Source organism: Centrocercus urophasianus, unplaced genomic scaffold, assembly GCF_019232065.1.
Source record: "Centrocercus urophasianus isolate 14NV4802_14NV808 unplaced genomic scaffold, USGS_Curo_1.0 seq_14, whole genome shotgun sequence".
Taxonomy (NCBI): Eukaryota; Metazoa; Chordata; class Aves; order Galliformes; family Phasianidae; genus Centrocercus; species Centrocercus urophasianus.
Window position 1 is genome coordinate 30,982,887 of NW_024884586.1, and position 27,495 is coordinate 31,010,381.

The 27,495-nt window shown below is 39.6% G+C and overlaps 1 protein-coding gene across 1 annotated transcript in view; it reads left to right on the forward strand.

Moving 5' to 3' along the window:
- The window catches only part of LIN52 (lin-52 DREAM MuvB core complex component), a 39,047-nt gene extending 22,258 nt beyond the window's left edge, over nt 1-16,789 (forward strand). The window contains exon 6 of the mRNA XM_042814167.1: nt 15,233-16,789. Coding sequence (XP_042670101.1) covers nt 15,233-15,288 — 56 coding nt within the window. The 3' untranslated portion in view covers nt 15,289-16,789. The remainder of the gene's footprint in view (nt 1-15,232) is intronic.
- Nucleotides 16,790-27,495: the final 10,706 nt, after the last annotated feature.

Genomic DNA, 27,495 nt, shown 5'->3' on the forward strand with positions numbered 1-27,495 from the left:
CATTTTGACTGTCATCAGAATCTCTAGACATTTTTTTCTTCGAACATCTTTATTTTATCAAACTACTCTTCCTTTTCGTGGCTTTTTTTTATGCCTTATTGGGCATGCTTTATTCAGCAATAGTAAAACAATGGCCAATTCTAATCAGTCAAGAAGGCAGATTGCTATGAACGATTGCTATTTTCTATGAAACTGGTTTCCCTGCATGCTTCAGGGTGATACTTTGTAAACATTCAGGGAACAGGGAACTCTCTAATTTCTTTCTTGTATGGGTTGGTGGGTTGTACAGTATTTATAGAAGTCTTGATAAATGGTAAGATGATGTGTTAGATATAAGGTACTGTTCAGTGTAGTCTCATTTATGCATACAGTCTGTGCTTATGCAATGTATCTCCTAAGTGCCTTAGGACAGAAATCGCTTGTCCAGTGTTTATGCGGTCTGTAACAGAATGGTAACTTGATCAAAAGAGCTTTCAGGCATTACAGTAATAATTCAAGCTGCAAATACAGCTAGCTAGCTGTGTTTTAACAACCTAGGGGGTTTCTTCTTTCTGTGTTGGCACTTGATTGAACATTTTGGGTTCCTCTCCTTTGGTCTTTTAAGACCTGGTAACAGGCGAGTATGGAATAAACTTTCTAGAGCATTCCTTGAAGGGTTTTGCTAACATAAAGAGGGTCTTCTGTGGGAGGACCTGATGTTTGGGAGAAATTTTATACCAAATTTTGGGACCAACTGTTATCATTTAACATCTACTTGCACTCTACATTAGAAATATGATCACTCTAAGCACTACATGAAGTCATACCTTAAACTGAACTCCTGTTGCGAAGGCTTTTGTTTCTTTCTGTGAATCTGTTTAAGATTTTCAGCATAGGTACCTTAGTCTGGGACCATACTTTAGTTGCCTTAGGCCTGAACTAAAATAGGATGAAATAGGATTATTATGAAACAAGGAAATCCTATTCCCTCCATCTTTGAACTTGACAGAAAGGTATACACCAGTTACTGATGGGGAAATGTAAGGGATGGAAAAGTCATGTAGCAGGGGTGAATGTGTTAAGAGCAGAAATTAGGTTTCCATTTACAGACTAATGTACTGTCTCCTGGTGCTTGCTTCCGTTTTAGCCCAGTAATTGCAACCATCAAGTAAGTTTACCTCTAAGTAACACAATTCTGTTATATTTGAAGTAATACTTTCTGACATCAAAATAATATAGTTCAGAGCTAGATCAGGAAGGGAGGTACTTGAAGTCCAAATGTGGCAACAATTAGTCACAGCCTTGTTTCTATTACAAAGGAAGGAAGGGAGAGAACATCACAAGATTTGTTCTCCATACCTCTACTTTCTTTGTAAGTTATAAGCTGCTTGCCCATAATATTGTCAAATACTTTGTCTTGTACATAAATAGCAAAATCTATTTTTTTTCTAAGAAATTGGAATTGTAATTTGCTGTTACTTCTGGTGAGGCAAGTTTGAGAAAGTTAATGATTGATCTTCATATGCATTTATAATATTTAGTTTGTTTTTTACTTTGCTTTTATCCTTGGAGGCTTGTCGCTCTGGTAGATTTGTAAGGTGTAGTTTTGGAATAATTAGCATAAGTTGAGTTCGATAGGTTGTGCCACAGCAACCTGTGCTAGGACCAGTGCAACTTGATGGCTCTTTGTACTTTGATAGAAATATTTTTACTAAGTTTTTCTGATATTCTGTATATTTTTTTTAAAGTAAGATTTGATGTTTCTAAACTAGAAACTTGCTGTTCAACAGAATGCTCATGACAAGCCTATCTGACCTTAGCAGGGAACAAGTTACAAGATGGAATCGGAGTTTGCATGCAGCTGGTAAATGTTGTAGCAGCTTTTATTCCTGTTTTGCATATACCTCTCAGGCCTTCTGAGCTCTTGGAATGGCCCAGAGCAGCCAAGTGTAAGCACAGTCCCCAGCATAGTAGCTAGGTGGGTGGCTTCATGCTTGAGGCACTTCAGATTGCTGTGCTGTTTCCCACCTCTTCTGCGTGATGTTAGTAATTGTTTGCAGTCTCTTCTCTCCTTTCTGAATAAGGCTTTGTAATCTGTTCCAAGGAAGTAAGAGGTTCTTATTCTAGCTCCTAGAATTTCAGATACTCTGGGTCATTTCAGGCAGTCTTTTGTCAGGAACAGTTTCAAGATAGTGTGAAATACAGCATTCTTCTCTAGAGAGCTCCTTAGAAATCAAGAGATTTCCTCATGAGACTATAAAGGGGGAAAAAAGCAGACATCTGATTTTTTTTTTTAAGAAATTGCTGGTTATTTTACATCTCTTCAATTTAGGAGGTAAATTGAAAAATCGTATTGATTCCCAGCCCTAAAATGAATAAGAAGGGTAGAATCCAGAAAAAATAATGGAAGCCAGTCATATGAAAAGAAGTGAAGAGGATTTTTTTTCTTGCACAATGAATTATTTGATGTGGAACTATCTGCTGTAAAGAGATTCTTTTTGGACCATGTACTGAACAGCTATTGGAAAACAATCCAGCAATTAAATTGATGATTTCTTGTTATGTCAGAATAAACTATAAAGTGAACTGTGAAACATTGGCTGCTTCAGACTACAGAACAAGCACTTGGGAAGAGGAGGAATCTTTCGGAGCTGATTATTCCATTTGTTTTCATAGTAATGGTCCCTTTTTTCTTTGGTGCTTCTGATCATAGGTACAGTGAGACAGGATATCTGACTGGGTCAATCACTGATCTGCCCTGCTCTATCAGCTGAAGTGTTCATTTACATTTTTTTTTGACTGCAGCATGACAGATTTGTATCTAATAGGAAATTTCCACAATGTACTGTATTACACTTTTCTAGAGACTGATCTTAGATCCTATCTGTTGATAGGATTTTATTTACAAGATTTCAGTCAGTGATACAGTATGTACATTCAGAGCATGCTTTGAGTTACATCTCTAGAGAGATCTTTTATTATTAAACCCTTTTGAGGGTATCCCCAGTGGCAGCTCAATAGAGCAGGTGGCCTGCATGGCACTGGTGCACAGGGAGTCAGGAGCCTGTGTCTTATCAGAGCATATAATTTAAAAATCATTCAGCTTGTTTTTTTCTCCTGGGGAGATGATGATGATGACACAGGACTCATGCTAGAAACTAATTGTTAACTTGCAGAAGACGTCATTCAGCACAAATCCCAACAGAAAAGGGCTGGGTGATGGATTTTTCTGGATAGTGGGCCAAGTTGCCATTTGGTTTTTCATCTGATAGTTTTGTGGATTACCTCAACACTTTCACTTTTCATGCTGAGTACCTGGCAGACTTGAAAAGAGATATTAAAATTAAACAATGTTTACAATTTCTGTCTGCTAATGTGTGTATTTCAAACTTGGAGAAAAGAAGCCGTTCCTTCCCTCTCTCTGGGATTTCTGGCTGATAATCAGACTTCTTTGAAGGAAAGCAGTGGCTGTGTGGAGGACTGTGTTAAGAAACAGTATCAAACAGGTAGGTAGTGCTATGGAAATAAATGTAAGTTTGCATATGCATCTGTTATTACAACCATAGCTAGTAGTGATTGTCTGCCAGTATTTGGCTATCACTGGACATCCAGTGGTGTCCTTCATGCCCTGGCATGAAATGCTGGTGAACTGAAGTGAGTTCAGCTTTGTACTTACACGTAATCTATTCCTTTTTCTGCCTTCAAATATGTCTTCTAGCCCCATTATCACTGGACCATGGAGCCCTCTGGGTTCTTCTAGCTTATGGTTTTCCCTCAGTCATCAGAGTAATCACACCAGTCAGTAAAATTATGAATTATCATGGCAATCACCACTTTCTTCTGCTTTACTTTTCTGAGCTGTCTTCTAGGTGTTTTCACTGTTACTTTGCTGCAACACAATTGGTTTTGGTTTCCAGAAATGGATGAGGAACACTAGTCTGCTATAGCTGTTATGGAGGTTTTGTAAGGAAATAATGGTAGACATGGCCTCAGAATGGTGGCATGCATGAATTGTGAATAAACGTGAAAGGATTTATGGAAGCTAAAGAGTACGAAAGCTAACTCTGCTACATTCAGTAGATCTTGTCCAGTGAGAAGTGACAACTCAAATTTCCTCTGGCTACTGTACCTGGGAGGAATCAGCATATTGATACCTCAGTATTTCTTTTCTTCAAATCCAATTCAAGGTTTTCTTAAACAAACAACATGGGAACTAGAAGGGTGAAGATTTTCATGAAAAATGTTCCCGTTGTTCATGGGTCTGAGAGGATTTAATTTTTGGTGTAGCCTATTGCCTCATTGCCTTATAGCTCATTAACAGCTAAAATGTAGCACTTGCAGCAGAGCCTGTTTATCTATTTCAGTTCCTAGCAGCCCTGAGTGGTATTGTAATTTAGTCAAGTCAGTCAGTTTAAGCCTAGTGTTATTTTCTCTGAATGACAACACTTTTCATGTGATTTTTAACTCTTTTAAATACATGGAAGATTTTTTTTTCTCTATTAATTTGAACTTGAGCCTAGCAGCATTTGAATGCTGTGAAATGTATAACATTTCTAAATCAGTTCACTTCCTGGGATGTCTTGTGACTAGCTTGGAGTTGGTAAAAAATGGTTTTGAATTTCCTGGATCCTGTTCTGGACTTTCAGATATTCCTGAGCTCAGGGTGTTGTTGCCAGAGGAAGAAGCTTATGGCCAGCAGAGAGCATGAAATGAGTCAGTAGAAAACTGAGAAGCAGCTGGGCTAAAGCAAGCAGTGAATATACTGTGAAAGAGGAAGATATGGATAAGAGAAGTAATTAAAGTAAATGTCTTTGATTCATGCAGAGGAAAGAATTAGACAGAGGTGACTGTAGAGCTCTTCTTCTGTGCCTAGAGCCTACAAACAGTGTATTGCTGGTCTTCCATAATTCTGCTTTCCTGAGGTTATAATTTTTGCCTAGGAGCACAGCTTCCAGTGTTTTCCTTGTATTTGTTCTTACAGACTTCTTACTTTGATTTCTAGAAATTGCAGAAGTCTTCTGTTGTTTTACCAATGAGAACATTAATCTTAATTTACTTAATGTGTAAATCAAATAGTACTGCTCTGTCATAAAAAAGCATGAATCTTCTTGTGGAAGCCTTCAGTGTTGGTAATTTGTTCCATCAAGAGCAGCACTTATCTACATGGTAAAATGGTTCAATAAGAAATCTTGCGATTAGAAAACACTTAAATTTATTTTGATTTCTAAAATAAAGACATATCTCTGAACAAATAAATATAGAATATCCTGGTGTGAGCTTCTTTTCTCCAGATACATGTTATGAAGATTGTTGACAGAAGTTAAATTTAAAAGTTCAGTTTTGCTTCAGTGCTCAGTTACCTAGATGACCTGCTGTCAGTCTTGTTTCCTCCTTTGGAGGTGAAAGAAGCTGTACTGATCTTGGAACAGACCTGTGGGCCGCTCTGTAAGGTATGCCAAGTTGTGTTCTGGGTGGATTTATTTGTCCTGACTTGCATAACCATGCTACATGTATCTCAACATTATTAGCCAAAATGAGTATAGGGACTTACATAATCATTACACGATTATTTTTCAGTAACTGTTCTGTAAATATGTAATTCTCTCTCTACTCCTAGTAACTCTTAATCCCTTTGTTTCTATTGGCTCTGGGCTCAGATTTTTCCATGGCCTGCATGCCCTGGTCACTGATAAGACTTGAAAAAAATAGTGACTTTCAAGATTCACCTGCTTTGCTCTCAGCTGTTAAATACCAGCTGCCTCCGTAGGCAAGGGAGGCTGCATCATGATGCTCTGTTTTATGGGAATTCAAACATTGCTTCTGCCTGCATGCCTTCTGAGAAGTACTCATTCACCTTTAGAAACATCTCATGCCTAGCTGCATGCACATATATTCAGTGCAGACCTCTCCACCTTATTTCTCCCTTTGTTTTATTCTCAAGAGTTATTGAGCAAACAGATTTGATCTCATTTCTGTGTGTTATTAGATAATGAAGATTACTGCTTCAGATAGTGTGGTGAGAATGTCTGATGATTCAGGCTTTCTTGGTCCTCTGCAAATGTGGGAAAGGCATGAAGAGATTGTTTTACTTTTTGATACAAGCAGTTAGAAAACTTTAGGTTAGTGTGCTTTTTGTTGCTCTTTTTTTCTATCCCAGTGTTTGATTCCAATATCTGTGGGACTTGCTTGAGAAAGTTTTGACCACCTGCATCTGTTGAAGGAGTAACTTAAACTAGTAAAGTCTTCTTCGAGTATACTTGACAGTTTCATCAACTTCTACGTATAGTTAGCTTTCAAGTTACATTCTAGTATTAAAGACGGTAGGAATTTATTCCTTTAAGCCTTACAAAATACTTGAACATCATTTTTTCAGTAATTAGCTTCATGAGTCAGTGCCTGGTCTTAGGTCTTGACACTTTTGGCATGTGAATTTTTTGTGCATGTGTATTTGACTTTGGCTTTATTCCAGAGTAAATATTTTAAGCTGCTAGTTGTGTGGAGGTTTTGTGTCTTCAGTCTGAGACTAGGGGGCAGACATAACCAGCATGGAGAGAAGTGAACTGTATAAACCACAATTAGAATTGCCGTGCACAGGTGTCTGAAGATCTTATACAATTGCCAAGCTATTTGTTTCTCAAATGAGAGGGGCTCTGGGAGTGTATCTTGGAGAATAAAGGGAACAGAAGGCCTTCCTTTTGGATGTTACATATTTTATTTTGGTTTTGAATTCTAGCTTAAATTCTTCCAGACTTGATGCATTTGGTATCTGTACAGAGCCAGCATAATGAATAGTTGAAAGTGACCTACAGTGCCTGGTGACAGAATTTGTAACTGCTTTCAGATAGGAATCAGCATTTAGGAGTAAGAGTTAGGTCTTGTGGTTTAAAAATTAGAATGCCAGCCTTCAAAGTAAGATGTCTTGCAATGTTATTAAAAGGCAGAGGTTATGGGTGAGTTCTGTTGCACATGCTTGAGCCTCCTTTTGGGAAGGGAGGCATCTTAAATGTCTATGTTAGTCATATGCAGAGTATTACTGCAGTGAAAAAAACAGTGAGCAAACAGCTCGCAGTACAAGATACATGATGCATCTGCAGCCACGATGCTTGCTGTGTTTTTTGCAATTTAATGCACAATATTTTTTTTAGCTCTGTGTTTCTGTATGCTCTAGTGTGTCAGATCTGTATGCTTGGGATGTGAGGTTCCATTAAAAAATAAATAATAATCACAGCCCCCTTTCCCCCCACGTACTCTCATTTTCTATAATATGGTAATGATATCACCGTAGCAGTAATTACGGGTCATCTTCATTTCTTTCATCTCTGCTGGTTCTGATGGCTTCATTCCTTTGACTGAGAAGATTTGGCTCTGGGTGCTGTGATTATTTTGTTAAGCATTATTCGAATAGACAGGAGTGAGAGAAATTAATCAATCCAAATGCAATTAGCATCATGTTTAACCCAGTGATGGACGTCTCAAGGTGAAACAGCCAGGGGAGTTTCAGACATTATTATTCAATCCAGTGGCTCTTATCTAAATTATAATCAAGAGGTTTTTATTGGCTTCGCAGTGGGAAGATGTAATTCTTTCCCTGCTTTGGGGGTCAAAGGGATCAGGTCTTTGGCCTTACAGGACGTTGGCTGTGTCCAGTTCCTGCAAGTGGGAGGTGCTGTAGGAGTATTGTTTAATATGTAGGTTGCCTGGGACAAAATATCCTCACATCCCAATGTTTGTGACCTGGAACGTAAGTTTAGAAGCTCTTTAGACATTAGCAGGGATGTTGCTGCCCCTTGCTTTAAATATTTTCATTGGCTTGCTTTGCCTATCTGTGTGTGAATGAGCGCTGTGGTTTTTGGCATTCATAGCCCTTTACACATCATTGTTTGCAACTGAGTACAAACAAAATGGTGCTGCCTTGCAAGGTGGGGAAATCTGATTAAGGAAACAAGGCAATTATGTTGTAAAGGATTTTTTTTTTTTTTTTTTTTTTTTTTTTTTTGAGGAGGGGTGGGAGGGTGTATAATTTTATTGCTTATTGGTACCAACAATGGCATATTCGAGAAAATCTCAATCTGCATGCAATAAATCTGTTATCACCCAGGAGGAGAATTCTGAAGGAGCTCTGCAATCTCTCAGCAAGCATAGGATAAAAGACCGCTACTGTGAGTGGAAAGAAAGGAGATGAAAAGAGGTCTCATCGGGATTTTGTGGTTCAAGAAAGGAGTTTGACTCCACTTCTTAAGGCTCTAGTCCAGCCATGTCCAATCCATGGGCTGCGTGTGGCCTGGCCCAACCTCAGATGTGCATGCACTGCTCACAACAACCACCTACCAGCACGTAACTGGCAATACCTGGGCTGAAACCAGGCTGTGGGCAGGACTCAGTGCAGTGCTAACTTAAGTTACTGCTAACAATTGTATGCATTTTGATACACTGCCTGAACACAGTCCTGTTAACAGCAAAAAAAAAAAAAAAAAAAAAAAAAAAAAAAAAAAAAGCAACAATGCTTTCGTTTTTTGATATAGGAATTTGAAAGTAGTCTTCAAGATTGCAACAAAAAATCAATTTATATTTGCAACTTCATTTGCAGTTGATATAAATATATCACCTGTGAACTTTCAAATGGAATTTGTAGATTTGCAATCAGGTATTCAACTCAAAAATTTGACCGTGTCTCTTTACCAGACTTTGATAAGACCTATCTTAGTAGAGAGAAATATCCCTCACTTCGCAGTCCTGCCTTGTTTATGTCACCAGTTCTGGCAGTATGTGCATTTTGTGAACAGTTGTCAAGGATCAAGTACAGGAGGAGTAAAATTTCATCAAAAATTTCCAATGAACCCCTTGAAACTTCACTAAAAAATTGCAGCTGCTGCCATCATTCCAGGCTGATGCATTGGTTTCATGAAAGTGAAGGCAAGTATCCCGCTAGTTTTATGTTTTTGTTGTTCGTTTTTTGTCTGCTATTAAAAAAAAAAAAAAAAAAAAAACCTAAATACTGGAATGTTTTGTTTCTTATGTAATAACTATATTGTATATTTTATGAAGGCTGCTCCAAAAGTAATGCCTCCTGTTTTATTATGTTAGCCCATGATGTCAGAGGCAGATGTTGGTGGTACATCAGTAGAGGTTGAACGCTTCCACCAGTATCCTGTTATATTCTGTTGCTGTGCAACAGATGTCAGGAGAGTGGCAGTCTGGCAGAATGGCACCTGATGTGGGAGTGTGCATGACACAGGGGACACAAGCACAGCAAAGTGAAAAATAGTTGAAAAATAGTTGTGTAGCTGAGAATTTGCTCTATTAAATAGTGTTATTGTGCTCTTTGTATCTGCTATAATTGATGGTAATAAAACAGGCATTATTTTCAGAACCGCCTATGTTTATGCAATCCAAGGCAATTCCTCTTTGCTCAGTGTGGCCCAGACAAGCTGAAAGGTTGAACACCTGTGCTGTGGGCAGTATTCACTGAACTGTTCCAGCAGATTGGAACTTTGTAAGTCTCTGCTGTTTACCTCTTTTAGAGATAACTGCTTTCATTGCATACTGGTAGGAGAAATGTATGTGCTTTACCTGCTTTGGTTCAAAGCAGGCTTTCTGCAAGCCCTCCTTCCTTAGTTTTCCAAACAAGTTATGTTAGACTGTCCTGGAGCTGAAGTGAGGATAGATGCTGCCATCTTGTTCACCCAGGGAAGGAAGTAATGCTTTGTACCAAGGATGATGTTCATATTTCAAAATACTGTAGCAAGTCTTGACAGAACTCATCTTTCGGAGCCCAAATTCTTGCACTGTTGCTGACTTCTTTTGTATACGTCTGTGCCTCACTTCTTGTCGAGATGTGACCCCATCTGTAAGATGGGAATTAAATCACCATATGTCTCGGGAATATTATGAAGCATGAAGTTAGCAAAGTAATTGGAGAGGGCATGGTTGGTGGTTGGTTTCTAGGGGTCTGGTTTCCTGCATATGTGTGCGTTGAGCCTGGGAGTCAGAAATGACTTGGAGATGGAGATCTCTGTGGATCACTTTCTCTGATGGCAGAAGTTTGGATTATGTTAGTTGGCTAATAATATTCTCTTAGTCTTGACCGATATAGACCTCATTATCTTCAAAGAGCTGTTTAACACTAATGTCAATCTTAACTTGTTTATTACTGTTTTTAGAGTGCCTTTTTGCCTTCACCTTGGTGAGGGACTTTATTTCCCTTCCAAATGCTATAAAGGTTGAAAGTGATTTGGCTTTGCTGTTTGCTCTCACAAGTCTCAGAAGCAAGAATCCCACATTAACTCCTGGGCAGAATCCTTCTATGTGCCTTTTTGTCTATCCTGCCAACTAGGAAAAATAATTGTCCTCTTATCCTAACATTGTGTTAAAGGACAAAAGAAATAATTGCTGCAGCTTTATACCCTTGTGACAGAGGAGTTAACCTAGACTTGTGTTCTGCTGTCTTTCTGCAGTTCATGTTCTTTTCCCTGAACTGGTAATTTACACTGATAGCTCTTCACAAATAAGGCCTCTTAGTTTTGTTGTCTCTGTAGTGCTAAGACACAGCAGTTTGAAAATGCATGATTGATACTTTAGAGGAATCCATGTTGAACGTCAAGTCCCTTAACTATTGTAAGGACAACTGCATGGAACTGAATGAGGGGAATATTTTTAATTGAGAAGCTAACAAATTATGACAGTGCCCCAAATAACATTTTGGTAGTCAAGAATGTAGCATTCGAAGTGTGATACTACAGGGCTTAAAACATGTTATGTTCATGTGACATTAGTTGTATGTCTGTTTTTTTTTAGTAGCAAGGCATTGAGATATCAACATGGTTATGTTTTCAGGTTGGAGGAGAAATCCAGTCAAAATTGCCCAAGAGACAGAGAAGTGCATCTTTTGAGGGCTGACTTCATTTTAAAATATCTTTGATTTGGAGATGCTCAAAGGCTTTGTTTTGAGATACGCCCAGAGGCAGTAAGCAGTGGAAAGTGTGATTATGATCATAAATATAGTTTGTCTCACATTTTGTTCTTAGTCTTTGTCACCAAGTCTGCACTTCTGTATTTAAGTATATGCTATATTAAGAACATGTGTATGTATGTGTGTTGCTTAGGGATTCTCCTGATGAAAGTTTCTTATATAAGTCACTATTTTTGTTGCTGACTTTATAGCAGTAAATCCTCCCATTATTTCCTGGCTCTCCAAACCTTATGACACAGCTTGTCCTGTGCTGCTGTATGTATGAGAAGGCTTTTTATGGGAAGCAATCAGACTGGGCCCAGATCTCCAGTGCATTGTTTTTTCTTCTTATTAAATTGTCATGAAGGAATATATGGAACAGCAGATTTCATTATCAGTGGAGGAAAAAAAAACGTTGAGTCCTTGTCATTTGATTAAAAGTTACTTAACCTTTAAATTGCTACAGATGTAAAGATAACTCTGAGTTTTCAGTATAATCGCTTCCAAGTTAAAATCAGGAAAATCTTTGTGTAATGAAACCCATATGTCATAGTGAAAGGATGCAAAGCACTGGCAGAGTGGGCTGCTCTCGCAGGAGATCTGCACCCAATCTTGTTAACCAAGACTGCTTTTGGTAATCCCTCATCTCCTCACTTGTAGGAAATCAATCTGTACTACTGATGCTTTTCAACTAGCAACCACAAAATTTACTGTGAAGAAGCAGCTTGAGGGCAGTTGTACTAGAAAAGGACCCCAGGCAACAAGGCTAAATGCGGGATTGAAGGATTGGAGTTCTAAAGAAGAGATTATATTAAACCTTATTCTGTTCCCCTATCAAGTAGAAATCTCTCCTCCTCCTTTCAGCCTCAGACTTTACTGTCCAATACCTGTTCCTGAGATCTGCTTCTCCCCAGCAGCAAACTTAACTCACAGGGCACAGCATTCTCTATTAGTTGTAACTGCCTGAAACCATTTTACAATAGTTATCTTTTTGAGAGTCAATTCAAGCACTCGACTTCCATTGTAACCAGTGCTGATAACATCTTAGCATTTTTTTTCTATGGTCTTCAGTGCCCTCTCCTTCCTCCCTACTATGTGAGATTAATTTGTATCCAAGCTATTGCGATCATATCCATTGTTGATTTTCTATTGTAGTAGATGCACTGCTAAGGCAAGGCTGTAAATTGTCTCTTGACACAGAGATTCATGATTCTGCTTCGTGCTGCACAGCCTCTGTAGTAGCTGTCTCCTAGTGTGATGAAACCTGTGCTCAAGCCCTTTTTCCACTACAAGTCTGTAGTTTAAGCAACCATATTAAAGAAAAATCCCTAAGGTTTTTACTACAGTTCTGTCCAAACTTGTAATTAAAAAGTCCACCTCTATCTGCCATACAGCATGCTTCTACTGGTCCCTTGGGTAGTGGCTCAAGATGGGTTTTGTTGTCCCAGTCTGTGTTGGTATTTAGAATGTGGGTGATGGTGTCTTACTTCACAAGCCCTTTCTTTTTCTAGCAAGCTCCAAAAGGCCCAGTTGGAAATGATTCCTGTTTCTAAGAATTCATTCATCAGAAGCAATGCTGAGCAGCAGAGTCAGTTTAATATTTGAGGCTTTTCTGTGCGAAACCCAAGCTGAAGACACTTCAGTGCAGATCTGAGAGGAACAAAGGGGAAGGAATAGCCAAGACGTTTGAACACAGCACCGTGTAATATGTATTTGGCCTGTGTTTACGAGGAATACATTGAACTGTGATCCCTGGGCAGACAAGAGAAGCAGCTGAAGCAGGGAAAACAAGATTGTCAGTGTTCGTGGAAAGTTGCCCTTAGCTTGGCTGGGATTTGTTTGTGGTATGAGGATGTTATTTCCTGGCCGTCTTCATACATATACAAAGATGTAAGGTCCTTTCTTTCTGTTTGGCATCATATCTTTAAAAATAAAGCCCTGTTGCAAGGCTGAGTATGTGAGGAGAAGAGGAATACAGAATAGCAGAAGGCTGTCTCCTGCTCCTAATGGGATTTTGTAGCAGCATGTGCGAGTTTGTTTCAGAAGTCAGAAATGAACAGATGTTGGTATAAATTACCTCTGTGTCTGATGTCTTGCAAATTAAAAGCGCGGTTGGCATCGCTAAACAATTTCACCAGGTTGGGGGGGGAAGCGGGCGGTGATTATTGTAGCAGGTCGGTAAGAATCTTTAAGCTGCAGCAGAACAGGATAGCAAGGATAAAGGAATGAAGAATAAAATGAGAGGTCTGTGAATTAATCAGAAATGTTAACATCTCAGATGACAAGTGAACAGGAGGGCACGTGTTCTGGAGCAACCCCCAACCCACAGTAATTTTGCTCAGCGCACAGAAGGAGTCTATGCTCTCTGCCTGATTTATAGGGTGCAGCCTCTTTAGGGAACAGAATTGTCATGTATTCGTATATCTCCTATATGGGACTTGCACTCAGGAAAACTTTCTGCTCAATCAGCAGTAGTTCAGCTTTGTGCTTTCTCCATAAGAAGTGCTTCAAAACCATGCACTGTTGCTGGTGCAAGGCGGGGAGATGTCTTAGAACTGTTGGTGAAAACCTTTTCCTACCTGACACATTCAGAAACTTGCATTTTTATTTAATCACATTCTTTGTGCTAGACAACTTAGTTCTTGACAAAATAGCAGTCTGTTTGCTGCCCTTCTCAGCGCCTTCTACCGGTGTGTCTCTTCAATAACACTGAAAGACATAGGCTATCTTGCAGGCAGGGAGGTAAAGATACAAAGGAGTAAATTACATTTGTGGTAGCTCACGCTGATTCAGAAGCAGGTTTGAGAGTGGATCCTAGATGATAAAACTCACAGCTGATGGCATGAACCACGTGAATAACACAGTGAGCTGCAGTAGCTGTGTGGGGCACGTTCCACTTGTGGCGATGGGCTTTGTAGCCTCTGAATGTCTCAGTGTGCCTGGCACTTTGTAACAATACTGTTTTACATGTCTGCACCTCATGCTAGAATTTGAGTTTCTAAATTGGAATGTAATAACGTAAAGAATAGGTTTCAAGACACCATTTCTAACCTTTATAGCTAAAGTAACAAAATACCTTTACCTGATGGTGAATATTCAAGTATTTTAAGCTAAACAAATACTTATTATATTTCAGTTCTATTCAAATAGATGACAAGTAATACTGAGTAAAAAGTTAACATCAGCAACACACTCACCTCATTTTTTTATGCTATGTTTTATAATTTTTTTATGTTGTTCCTCTCAGTAGAGAGGTCAGGAATTGAATGGAGAAAATGGGAAATTAATTCCCATCTCTGCCTTTCAGAGTCTCTCTAGGTTAGGCACGGGGAGATGTGCGTGCTCTCATCAATCCTGTGAATAAAAACATCCATGTTTTGATGGCTGTCAGTCCAGCACGAAGCTCGCACTTTTACGTAAAAGAAATGATGGAAAGCTCCAGTGGGGAAATTGTCTCTCTCCAGGACTCTTGTCACTAATTGTGCTGTCCTTGATGCATTGCATTGAGTTGTGAGACAAAGATGGTGTGTGGGTTGCTTTGCCAGTTTGTGAGCTTGTGTTCACAAGTCAGAAGCATCTCATGCAGGAAAGTGGCTTTGTAAACCCTGTGTAATACAGCTACCAGAGATTGATGGTGCCAAGAGAGATGTATAAACCTTGCCTTGCTGTATTAAACATCGAAGGAATGACAATGCAGAGAGAGTGAGAAGACCAAAGCTCTATAAACTTTAGTTTATTACACCATCCATGGATGAACTCTGTTGGGGGGAATATAAACCCTGTTATATTACTGTACCCAGGGATTGACACTACTGAGAGAGAATGCTGTGTGATTTCTGTTGGAGATCGTTGCATCCAGGGACCAGTAATCCTGAAATGGAGAGAGTTCCATAATCTCTGATGGGATTATAACATCCAGGAACAATTACTTTGAGACAGAGTGATGGAGATGTGGATTATACCATTCAGAGATGGATGGTAATAGAGACAGAAGTGGAATCTGCTAGAGAGTAATGCAGTAGGAATAGAAAGCTGAGATTTTATGTAACAAGGAAGCCTTTGGGAGTTATTGCTGAGTTTAGAAAAGTTTCAGGCCTTGCCTGCATTTTTAGATTGTCAGGAAATTGGGCTGTAATGCAGATATATTTACCTTTCATTTAAATAAAGCAAGTCCTTATTCTTAGTAGAAGCATAATTAAATGATTTTCTTACCCTCTGGTTAAATACTGTAAAATATACAACTCTGTTTGGGTTTCTTGGATTTCTTTCAATATTAATCTTTTTTTTCCTCCCTTGTGGTTTCAGCTAGAGAAATGACTCGGGGGAAGTTCCTGAACATCTTAGAGAAACCCAAGAAGTAACTGCAGCATCAGAAGCTGGGACAATAAAGTATCCTGACTGGATCATATTATGTACTATGGATCCAGATGAACTCCAAAACTTCTAAGAAGTGCAAAGCTCTTGCTGTAGACCCTCAGAAGCAAGCACCTCTTTTACTTCCACAGCTCTTCTCTTTGCAGGAGAGACATACTGCATACGCAGGTTACTAGGCCTGTGATTAGGTGCGTTGGAATTCATACTTCTTCCTGCCTTAAGATACCCAAATGGAAGGATTTGACCCTGGCATGCAACAACAAAGTCACCTGATGGGTTGTTTTTTGTATTTTTTAGTCAGTTATTCAAAGTGTGCCCCCATTGTGACCTTACTGGATTGTTCTCGAGTGGCAGCACCAGTGTAAAGTACACAGCAGCTCTTCATGAGACTGGCCAGCATGCATCCTGTTGCATTGGCCCTCTTGTGTGTCTTGTACATGCATTGGTTTCCTACACACAAATTCTGTGTTGAATGACTGTACAACAGTTTGGGGTGCGGTCTGAGACAGATAGCAGTGGTTCTGCAGAACATTTGCTTTTAGTGTAGAAATTGAGTGCAGTTTGCATTAGATTCCAGTTGATCTCTGCCTTCAGAGAAATGTGCCCAGTACCACAAAGAGGATCTTCAGTCTGTTGGTCCTTTCACTTCCTATGGCTTGTATCAACTATTGTGTGTATTGAGAGCTTACAGTGCTACAGTTTTCTAGTGAAATCTTGGCTGACAGATACAGGGGCTATGAAGCCTTACTATACCATGAAGGAAATAGCTGCCATAGCAAGTTCAGCATATACACAAAGAAACAGCTTTGTCTGCTCTGCAATTCTCTATTTGCTTCGTACAGAGCTAGAAACAGAGGAGAGTTATAAGGTTGAAAGGCAGTAATGTTTTTAATACTCCAAAATTGGGCAGGCTTGTGAGCCCCATCATGGGGATACTCTGCTTAAATGGAGTCTTCACACTTCTAAAAGTAGCAAAACTAGGATCTCAAAATTAGGTTCACCTGCAAAAATAAAATTCTGAAGGGAGAATTTTGTGTGACCCAGTCTCTTAGCACACAGTTCTGGACTTCACTCATTTTATAATTTAATGCATTGTCTTTCTGTTAATGCACTTCTGCATTGTCAGCCCTAAGAAGTTGAGAAGCATGTTCGGATTTTGTTTGCAAGAACTTTTTCATCCTATTTTTCTAGGAAATAATAGTTTAAGTGTTAGTAACTATGATCTTTCTAGGGTATAGCATAGTATTATACATTGGATAAAGAATAGGGTTTCTTTTCCATTTAAAAATGTTACTTTTAGCATCCATGCTTTTCAAAGTCTGTCATCTCCCAGACTGATAATCACATATGAGAGGAGAAATGTCTTGGAAATAGTGCTTGTGCCTCATTGTTAACAGGCTGCCTTTAGAGCATTGCAAATGTCTGTCTTTGCAGAGAGAGACTGTTTTCAGTTACATGTGTGATAAAGGAGATTTTTAATCAAATAGACTCCCCTGATTTTTTTCTTAAGGTGACTGTGGTATTTTAGCTTGCAGTCTGTGGTTATGGTTGTTATCATTGAAAACCAGGCTTGTTTTGGACAGCTACAGTTCACTAAATTTAAGCAGTTAAATCCCAAATCCCAGGAAGGTCACACACAAATACTGAATATTTAGGAATTTCAGGAGCGTGGTTTTAAACTTAATGCATTTACTTCCCTACTTTGGTTTACATAAGAGCATGCTTAACAGGAACTCCATCCCTTGAGAACATGAGAGATGAGACATTGCAGTGAAAAGAGAAGCTGAGAATGACTGTTCAGAGACAAAAGTTGCTGGTGCAAGCCAATGCTAATGTAGTTTTAAAAATTATACATTTAAAATGCAATTGTAAATTTGTATACTATGTGTAGTGTGTGTACACACCACATAATGGGATACTTGATCTGAACGACTAATACGAGTTTGTGCATTTCATACAGGTTTGTTTGATCCAACACTTTAAGAAATTGAGATCTAAAAGGAAGAGGAATGTAGAAGATATCAAAGCCTGTTTGTTTTCTAGTGTATCCAGTAAGAAATGTCAGGCTTTTAGTAGTTCTTAGTAACATACATGTCTTTTAAGAACAAACAAAAAACCTTTACCACGTAGTACTTATTGTCTGTAGGGCAGCAAATAATATGTGCCTTAGAACTGTATTTATTGGCTTTGTATTTTGTCATCTGTAGAGATCAGCCAGTGCTGCATATTTTTATTGGTAATACGTATACATATTTTGTATGATAGCTGGAGAATTGTAATCTTTACTGCTCTGTAATCTGATAACAAACAAATGCAGAGCTCAAAGAGTAGCCTGAGTTTCCAGAAGAGCCCTCTGGGATGCAAAAGCTGTTGGCTTAGTCACCTGGGCAGTTCTTTTAGGCTCTTCTTTACTGTTAAGTTGATAAGACACTTTGCTCATCACCACTTCAGTTTTCAACCTGTGACTACTTCATTCCCATCAGTAAGTAAATAGTTGACAATATCCAACTGGTACTGGGAGATTTTCATGCCCTCTTGAACCACCATTTTTTCCCTCTTCAGTGATGTCCTTCCCAACATCACTGCAGCATCTATCTATATAATAACATCTGGGTGACTTCATATTGCTGTGAATTTCTATATTTTAAAACAACAACCACAAATTTTGATAAATGATGTGAATGCAGAGTGTAATAAGATCAAAATTCAGTAATACTATTTGAGCTTGTGCAGTGCTTTATGAAGTATTTTCATGCGTTGGTATGTTAGATGTTACTGTCAGTTCTTGGAAATGAAACCTATGGTTTTAGTTCCTTTTAAATGCTCTTGTTGTATTAAATGTTAATAATGTGAATGCTGTTCACTTCATTTTTGGAGTATTCAGTACTTTACAGTTTAATCCAATTCAGAATAAATTCTTGTTCTGTTAATTGATATAAAAATCTTGTTGCGCTTTAAATGGAAGAGGGTAATATTCCATTAAGCTTAGTGCTTTGCCATTGCAAAATGGACAGTTTTGGAACAATCAGTTTTTCTCAACAACTCTCTTAGCAATAACAGGTAAGTAAGATTGGCTAATCCAACTCAGAGGTGATATTTAAACCATATTCTTTTATCTTATTGTAGTGTTACATAAAAATGTAATGTGCTGTTACAAGGCAAATCACAAACCTGCCTGACCTGTAATCATCTTCTTGTTTTAAACAGTTGTGGATGCATAGGAAAGAATATACACAAAAGACTTGTGCATAGATTTTGCTTTAGGTTAGTCTGTCCAGCAACCTCTTAGTGACGTTTCAAGCTAGTTTGAGCCAGGTATGCAGTAGGCCCTACTGCCATTCATTTGTTTTAGTCCTAATTTATTTGTACTTGTGGCTCCTAAAATGCCCTATGGGAATGAATTCCATCTTTCAGCTGTGCAAAGAAAAGTTTTTGTTTTAACAGTATTATTTGTTTTTAAACCTGCTTACATGATAACTTGATTTTGAACCTTTCATTTCTTGTATTGTCAGAAACAAGTGGCTTTTGGTTTTGTTTTTAACCTGTCTCTGTTCTATTTGTGATTTTTTTAATCTGTTACATTTTTGTTTCTTGGCGTTTGTCTTCTATTACATCCTTTCATTGATGCCTTAAGAAAATATGTGGAGTGTTCAGACTACAGGCATGCTGTAGAGGTAAGTAGTAATGATGATTTCTCCACTGTTTTCTCCCACATCAGTATTGGCTAAATCCTGCTTTGAATAGCTGTAAAAACAGGATCATCACTTAGCTGCATGCACAGAGACTGCACATCTGATCTCATCCACTTCATTTTCACCTAAGGCAACTTGTCTTAAGTAAACAGTGTTTTTTTTCCCAGCTGTGAAAACAGTTGTGCCAAACACTTCATGATGAGGAAGTGATTCTAGGTAATTCATCAACCTTTGTGGTACGTTGTTTTTTTTTTTTTTTAAAAAAAAAAAAAAAAAAAAAAGTAAAATGCATCTTTTTTCTATGGTCTGAAAGCTTGGTCTGTTATGGTACTGAATTTGCAGCAAGCTTGCATCAATTTTTTTGGTAATACATTGAAATTAATACAACTTTGTAGACATCCACGATCAAAAGAAAAGGACAACTTGCAGATTATGAATACAGAAAATCCTTTGGCTGTGTCTACTTTACTCTGTTAGTGAAGTCAGCAGTCACTCAGAATATCAAAGATGTAATCTTAATTGAGGCATCCACATATTCTGACGTTTTCTTGGAGTTCCTTTCAGGATGAATCCCAGGCACCAAGGGCACTCCAAAAGGAAAAACGAGTGAGCTGTCTGCGTATGATAGGCAAATTGTATCATGTGACAGTAATTCCCCTCCTTAGTTTTGTATGCCCATTTCATAACCCTAACCCTGTACTGGCACCTTTTAACAAGTGTCATCTCATTACTCACTGGATTGTTGACAAAGGCAGTGACTAGCACAGGCCCTGTAAGTGTCTGTGGGACAAGTAAGTGTAAGTGGAAGAAGTTGCCAGCGTCTCTGTTTTACAAAAATTGACTGTTCTTGCTGCTCATTTCCTATTTTGTAATTTCTCGTTGATTTACAGGAAGATGTAGGCTATTATTTCATGATGTTTCTTCAGGAGCCAGAAGGCTTTAGTAAAACTCAAAATTCTATCACAAGGTCATCTTTCTGTGCTTGTTAACATCTTGTACAACACACAGTAGTTGTGTGGAAAAAATATCTTCCACTAAATCTGTTCACATTTCCCTGTTATATGTGATGTATTATTGCATCTGTTTTGTTCTTCTTTAGACATCTCCCAGTTTTCGCTGAGTTACACAATTGATGCTAAAAGCTGGTGGTCTGTAGCTTGACCAGAATTGTTGTAGTTTGTAAGAATTATTGCCAATTTTGTCACCTGCCATTCCTCTAATAGTTCGTTTATGGTAGAGGTTATGCATCACGTATTGTTTCATCGTTTTTTTTATCCAGAGCTCTTCAGTGACCACCTGTTGGCTTCACACTGACTCTTTTAGCATCTCACGGTGTCGAAAGCGAGGCATTCTCATGCTTTTAAAAAATTGGTGTTGCAGGAGATGCATATTAGCCTCCCTTGTCCCAAAACCTTTTACATTTTCAAGGGTAGCTGCACACTGAAATGCATAGACACAAGCAGCACAACACTCACCTCTGGTTGTTAACGTAAAATTCCTGGCAGGGAGAAAAAAATATACCTTGATGAAAGATGAGCCTTGATATTTTTAAAAGGCAAGAAAAACAGTGTAAGGTGGAAGAAGGCTGGATCCTCTTGATTTTTGTGTTATGCTATGATTCTTGGAATCAAAGCTATTCTAGAACTATTATCTCTGCAAATCTACCCCTAAATCAATGCTTTCAACTTCTATCAGGAGGACATGAAATGCAAAACTTGAAGTGAAACGTTGCCAATCAATTCTAGTCTGTGTGAAGATATTCAAAAGCATAAGTAGTCAGAAGTATGTACAGTTTCTGAAATTGTGTAATCTGTACAGAATATGTGTAATATTGCCATGTTTAGGTTGTGCTGTATGTTCAGCATGAAGGGATCTCTTCACATTTTGACTGCCATCCACTGGAACTGCTGGTTTCTAGACTTGACCTTTTCTGCTGTGTCCCTTTCAGCAAGATGACCGACTTCTGCTAGCTGATGCATGCACAGAGCAGGCGTTTTCTTGTTGGGTTTATGTGGTTGACCTCTGGCCTCCCTGCTGATTCCTATAATACCGATCAGTGACCAGTGAAGCCAGAACTCTCCTTGCCTGTCTCTGTTACAGACACCTCAGTATGGAACAGAAAAGAGGAAGAGGGGTGAGCTTTGAAAATGGTTACTTAATTGCTAATAGCAAAAAAATGGGCACTAAGCGTGACCTTGCACCTTATTTATTGATCAGATCTTGGTAGGGTGCAAAATACTTGACTCAATGCTGTATTGCTTGAAAGGCTGTCTCTATGGCCAACAAATGATGAGTAGGTGCAATAATACAGGGTAATTAAATTTTGTGTTTTTAGGCATGTGGATGTGTGAAGGAGGATTCCCTTCCCAAAAATACCAGGCACATCTAACAACTCCCCTTGTAATCACAGAATCTTAAAGTGACTTCTTAAGCATTAGAGACTCGCCATTTGACATCTTTCACTTCTTGCAGTACTCCAAAATGCAGCAGGTTATGTACAAAAATTCAGGAGGGAAGCTCATACGCTAAATCAGAATGAGAAACAAGAAACCAGCAGTGACCCAAGTGGTCATGGATGCTGAGGCTGCCTGGTTCTGTGACCTTCATTTTGTATTCCTCACCCTGTATTAAAGTAGCTTTCATTAGTTACTGCTAACTTTCACTGACTTATTTATACATGTGTGTATTGACTATCCTAAATTGCCTTGCAGGGTAATCACCTGCGCCTGACATTCTCTAGGATTCTACATGAATTTGTTTTTTCAGCTTGCCTTCCTGCCCACTGGGGTTTCTCTTCCCTGCTTAGTTCACCAAAGTCATAGCACTGTAAATCTTAAGGACAAATCCTTTCTGGTAAGATGCTGATTGGCAGGAGCAATCAGTCTGTAACCAGCAGCCCTGAAGGCAAAGGGATTTGCAGGATCTGAGCATCTTTACTTTGAATCAGTTGAAGTATTTTGCTCGAAATGGACTTCTTATTAAAAATTGTCGCTGGGGTTCTGGACAAAACGTTTTGCTGAATTGTATTTAAGATGATGGTGGCTTACTAATAAAGTCAGAGAGAGTATGTATCCTCCCTTTACCTTGTTTTGATCAGGGAGTTTGAGCTCTGGTCTCCTACCCACCTCACAACCTCTGGAAGTTCTCATATTCTTGATCATTTGGGGGCCATCTTTAGAAACCTGTCCTGTGAAAACTTGTATGTGTTCCTTTCCAGGGGAAGATGATATGTATGTACTCCTTTTGTATCTGTACTCTAGGGCAGAGACATGGCACAGCCTCATCAGAGGAAAGCATGTACCAGGTGCTGTGCTTCTGGCAAGGTAGATCCCAGTCAGACACTGGAAAGAAGGTATGTCAGGAGGAGAGGCAAACAGGTGAGCAATGGCAATGGAGAGCTGGAGTGAGGTTGGAGACCTTTCTCCCTAGTAATGGAACAGGCTGCCCAGAGAGGTTGTGGATGCCCCGTCCCTAGAGGTGTTCAAAGCCAGATGGGATGGGGCCCTGAGCAGCCTGGTCTAGCATTAAATGGGGAGATGGTGGCCCTGCATGTGGCAGGTGGGCTGGAGATTCATGATCCTTGAGGTCCCTTACAACCCTGGCCGTTCTGCGATTCTGTAATGAGTGGACACCAGCTCCGTGCTGCGGCTGGGCCCCAGAGCCCAGACTGCTTTCCTCCCTGTTTCTCCACATCCCCCTTCTGGTCTCGGTGCCTGTGAGGCGGCTCCCAATGCAGTCCGTGGTGCAGGGAGTGCTGACTGCCGCTCGTTAGAAGAATTCCCCCAAGTCGGACCTATGGTACGAGCCGTGTGAAGCGGAAGACAATTAGGGGCTTATTAGTGTCCTGGGGAGACGTGTAACTTGTGTTGCTGGGACTTACCAAAACAGCGAGAGTCTTACCGGCAAGCTCCAGCCGAGAAAAGACTGAGGGATTGTCTCACCTAATTACGGGGAATGGGCCTCTTTGTGTTTGTGATTCGGTACGGTTGTCCGATCGCTTTTCTCTGGCTGCTGGCTCAGGCCGAACTGGAAGTGTGCTAATTAGAAGAGAAATGGACGTAGTGATCCTGTCAGCTCTTGTTACCGGCGTGGACAAAGCCGAATATTATTCTGAAGCAGTGTTTTGTGAGTGTCCCCCTTCCAGCTCTCATTAAGGGCAAGGTTGGTGGACGGGGAGGGGACTCGACCACATGGGTTGGCTAATGGAGCACGGCTACCGTTACTGTGCTAATTAACGGGCTCAGGAGGCAAATGTTTCTCCGACCAGCGGTCCCAGTAGCTGCACCTGGTGCTTCTAAAACACAGGCATCTCTGGACAGGCAAGGCAAAGCAAAGACTGTATAAGGGGAAGGAGCTTTATTTATGACATCCATCAGCCATCCAAAAGGACCGTTACAGTGGTGAACAAAGAATGGCAGAGAGTAAAGCTGCTGCTGCAGTAAGTCCAGCCATCCCTTTCCCACCAACACTCGCTCATGTGGAGGGCAAAGTGTTGTCTTTACCCCAGAGAAGTAGGAAGTGGGCAGGTTTGTAGCACTGTCATGAGTGCTGTCTCTCAGCAGAAGAGAACAGTGAGCTCGAGGGTCTATGGAATTGAGTAGTGTTTTTGACTTGTCATACAGATTTCTTTTTATTAAGAAAGGAGTGTAGTAACTTGCAAAGTAATTGCTGGTTGATATTTCAAAAGTTGTAGGAATGATTAAGTTAGACACTATGGTCCTCCTGAAGATCTTTAATTAGTCAGTGTCTTTGGGCGAGGTACAGTAAAAGAGATGTGATATTGTCCTAAAACTTTGAATTTGCTTTCTCTGTTTTAACAAAAATCTTGATCTGTCTTGTCATTTTTATTCAAAGGAGACCATTAATTCTCTGGTAGATGGTATGTGGCTGGAAGAAGCACTTTCTTCTCTGTTTTTCTTTAATGGGTGATTCTCAAAGCAGGTATTGAATCCTTCTGTCTCGTGTAGGCTAGCAGAGTTTTAAGGAATTCCATCTCCTTATGCTGGAGAAATGACAGCCTGACTCCTCTCATGGAAAACAATGTCCTCTCTGTTAAATAAGCTCCTTTTACAGCTTTCCTTTACTTGCTCCGTATCCTTTTATTTTGAGGGCAATTGCAGAGGCTCCAATCAGAATTTGTATGGCTGTTCTGAACTCTTACCAAAATCATGTTCAGCCTTTGGCTAAGGAAAGCGAGAGCATGGAGAGGAATCAAGTGTGGGAAGAGAGGCAAAAGGGATTGTTAAAGATGAGTTTGTGGAAAAGTGGAAGCATTTGATGTGTTCTGAGTAATCCATAGCTCTCTTAAACCATACTATGTTTGCACTGAGGGAGAGATGGGACATCAGCATCTTTTCCTGCAGGAGGAATTTGGACGGTTCTTCACATTCCAGAAGGATAAAAATAAATCCTTTGGAAATGTGTGCTTGGCATTTGCTCCCAAAAAACAGTCACTGGGGATAATTGTTCTTCCCTCTTTTTTGCCCTTCAATTCTTCAGAAGAGCAGTGTGCTACAAACATGGATCTGCCTTTGACACTATCCTCACAATTCTGCCTTTGTCTGCATGCTTGAGTACTGCTTTTGGACATATTTTGTTAAATTTAAGGAAGCTACAAGAGATTCCTGCTTTTTTTCCTTGTCATTTGTCCTTTGTGTTGAAGATCTTCAAGTGAGAAGATTAGTGATGTCTTTCCAAAGCTTCACCAACAGTCTGGTGTTATCTGGGATGAAGCCTGAGCTCTGTTGTTTGTTTATGCTTCTTTTTTTTTTTCCTGACTCTAATGGCTGTGATCCCAGCAACCTGAGGTAGCATGGTCGCTGTGTCTAGTCCTGCATAGCTGCAGAAGCCCTTTCCTTTAAACTAGCTCCTGTAATGGCTTCAATCTTAAGAGTCATGATGTCCCAGCTGATCTCCAAAGAGGGCTTGAAATCTTTCCTGCAAAGGGGTTTATTCTCAAAGAAGGAGATATGTAATCCTCTTGCTAAAGCCCAGAAAGGAAATTGGAAACCTTTATGGCTCCTGCCTTATCCTCCCAGGGAGCTGGCAGCTTTTATACTGCTTCACAAATAGAAAAGGTGGAGGAAATTTGAATGTAAATATTCCATCTGGCCTTAGGCTCTCCAGTGGATGCTGAGTGAGACCTGCATCCCCACTGCCTTCACGTGTCCTACCACAACAGGTCTGTAATAGAGTCCTGAAGTTATGCTATGGTTACTTTGAACCATGAAGATGGCCACCAAGTGCAGATCACTTCCTTGTTTTCCAGATGCTTCAGTCACGGTCCAAGGAGAAGTCCCAGATCAATGACAGATAACTAAAGACCATCACAGTAGCCTCCATTTCAGTGCTCTGTAAGTCAGGAATGGAGTGACCTCTGTGAATAAGGTCTGATGACATTTACCATGGCAGACAGCAGGAGAAAATACCGCAGGAACATGCTGCTGGTTTTCCCACTTTTCCTCTGTTTCTTTGCTCAGGTAAATATGAGTATTCTGGCCTGTTACAGCACCATTCTCATGCCCTGTCGTGATGCTGTACAAATAATATCATGCAACATTTGACTTCCATATGCATACAAAGATCAATCAAATATAAAGACTGTTGATTTTGGGTTTTCCCAAGAAAGAAATTCTGGTGAAGAGCATCCTTACAGAGAAACAGCACTCAAGAATATTGTGAATACCAGATGATAAATGTACAGAGTGCATGCAGATGGAGAAAAATGGTGCAGTGGCTTTTTCTTCACTAAAACCTTCTGTCGTGAATGTACCACTTAATCATGGTACAGTGGCAGACCTGTGGGCTTCAGTAGTGTTTGGAAGATGTCTCTTTTCTAGTTGCAGTTATCAATCACCATATCGTAATCTTTTAATATAGAGTGACATCAGCAAGTAATTGTGCTGTGAATTATATGAATGTATTAGATGAAAGTCTCTATCCTCGAGAACTTATGAGCAGATGAGGCAGTAGAAAACTGGAAGGAGGAAAGGTGACATCAAGATGTAAAGAGACATGTAGAGGTCATCCAGCACTCACAATTCAAACCCTGAGACTGGGGAAGTCTTAGCCCCAGTCCAATGGCTCTTCTGCTGCTTGCTGTCTGCCTTGTTGTTTCATTAAATAGGTATGTTTCAAAAAATATAAATAAATAAAAATGCACGCACTTAAGCAACTGACAGACATTAGTAATTTAAATAATAATAAATCACAGTGTGATACTAGTCAGGTTAATCTTTTTTTAAAGACCTGTACGAACTATTCGGATGATGAAATTTTCTTACAAGTCACTTTAATGTTATATTAAAGATTGAGAATTTTAAAACAGAACACTAAAAATGAAGCTTTCTGGCAGTGCTATTATCTCTACATTGTACGTGCGTTTAGGAGAGCCGTGAGTATTAGAAATCCTAATAGCAACTATAATATTTTCATTTATGCAGGAATGCTCTTTCATACTTTCCTGAGCCTTTTACACTCATGCAGAGGGGGTGCAAGTACCACAGTCTGCACTTGTTCAGTCAAAATCTTTGCTGACAGACCACGAAGGGTGAAATGAAAGTCTTCTGGAAATGTAGTTTTCTTAATTCTGCCATGTTGAAAAGCTTGCTCTTGCTCTGTGGGCCTGATCCTGCTTAAAGAGAGGATAATACTGAAATGGTCAATCACTAGTTATCTAAAAAGCTGAAATTATTTGCTTATGGATTTATTCCTTAAGCTTACATCATGTGTGGATTCTCTGATGTCTAACAGGGGGTGCACTCATGTTGGTGAAGCAACTGTTGGATTTCTTTGTCAGCTGCTTAACATGAAAAAAAATCTACATAAATATATTACCTGTTCCCTGCAGAGTCATCTGCAATTGGCTGGCAGGTTTCAAAGTTATTGAGACACACGTTGCTGGATGGTAAGATAAAATGGTGAATGGCCAAAACTGCAAATGCATTGAGTGAATGAGGGGGACGGGGAAATAATTAGGAAAGTGGAGATTCAAATCTGTTATTAATACATTTAATTTGCTGTTTTCTTTCATAGTTCTACTTTTTTTTTTTTTTTTTAAGAATTAACTAAGATCTATCAAAAGCCCTCCTCCCAAATCAGGCTAACTTCACTATGGCAGCACCATTTGTTTCTAGAGAGAGAATCCTCTACTTCACCTTTTTGCCTCCAGCATGTGAACAGAAGCTCCCCTTCTAGCAACACAAGCTCTGCTAGAACCACTCAAGCCTGTCAGTAAATTGTAAACGTGGTGCTTTTTCCCAAACATCTGTGTTGTTTCTGTCAGCATTGGAGTGGAATACTCCACCAAAACCTGCCCAGGATCTTGTTGACCATGTCTGGTCTTCACAGACACTGCAGAGACTTTATGGTCTCTCTGTATGAGGATGAATTGCAGCCCTGTTATTCAGACATGCAGGCTATTTTTTTCTTTTAACTGCTCTTCACTGTAAGTACCCATCTCATTGGTTTGCCCATCTCTGGTTTCTGCCAGTGTGATTTTCA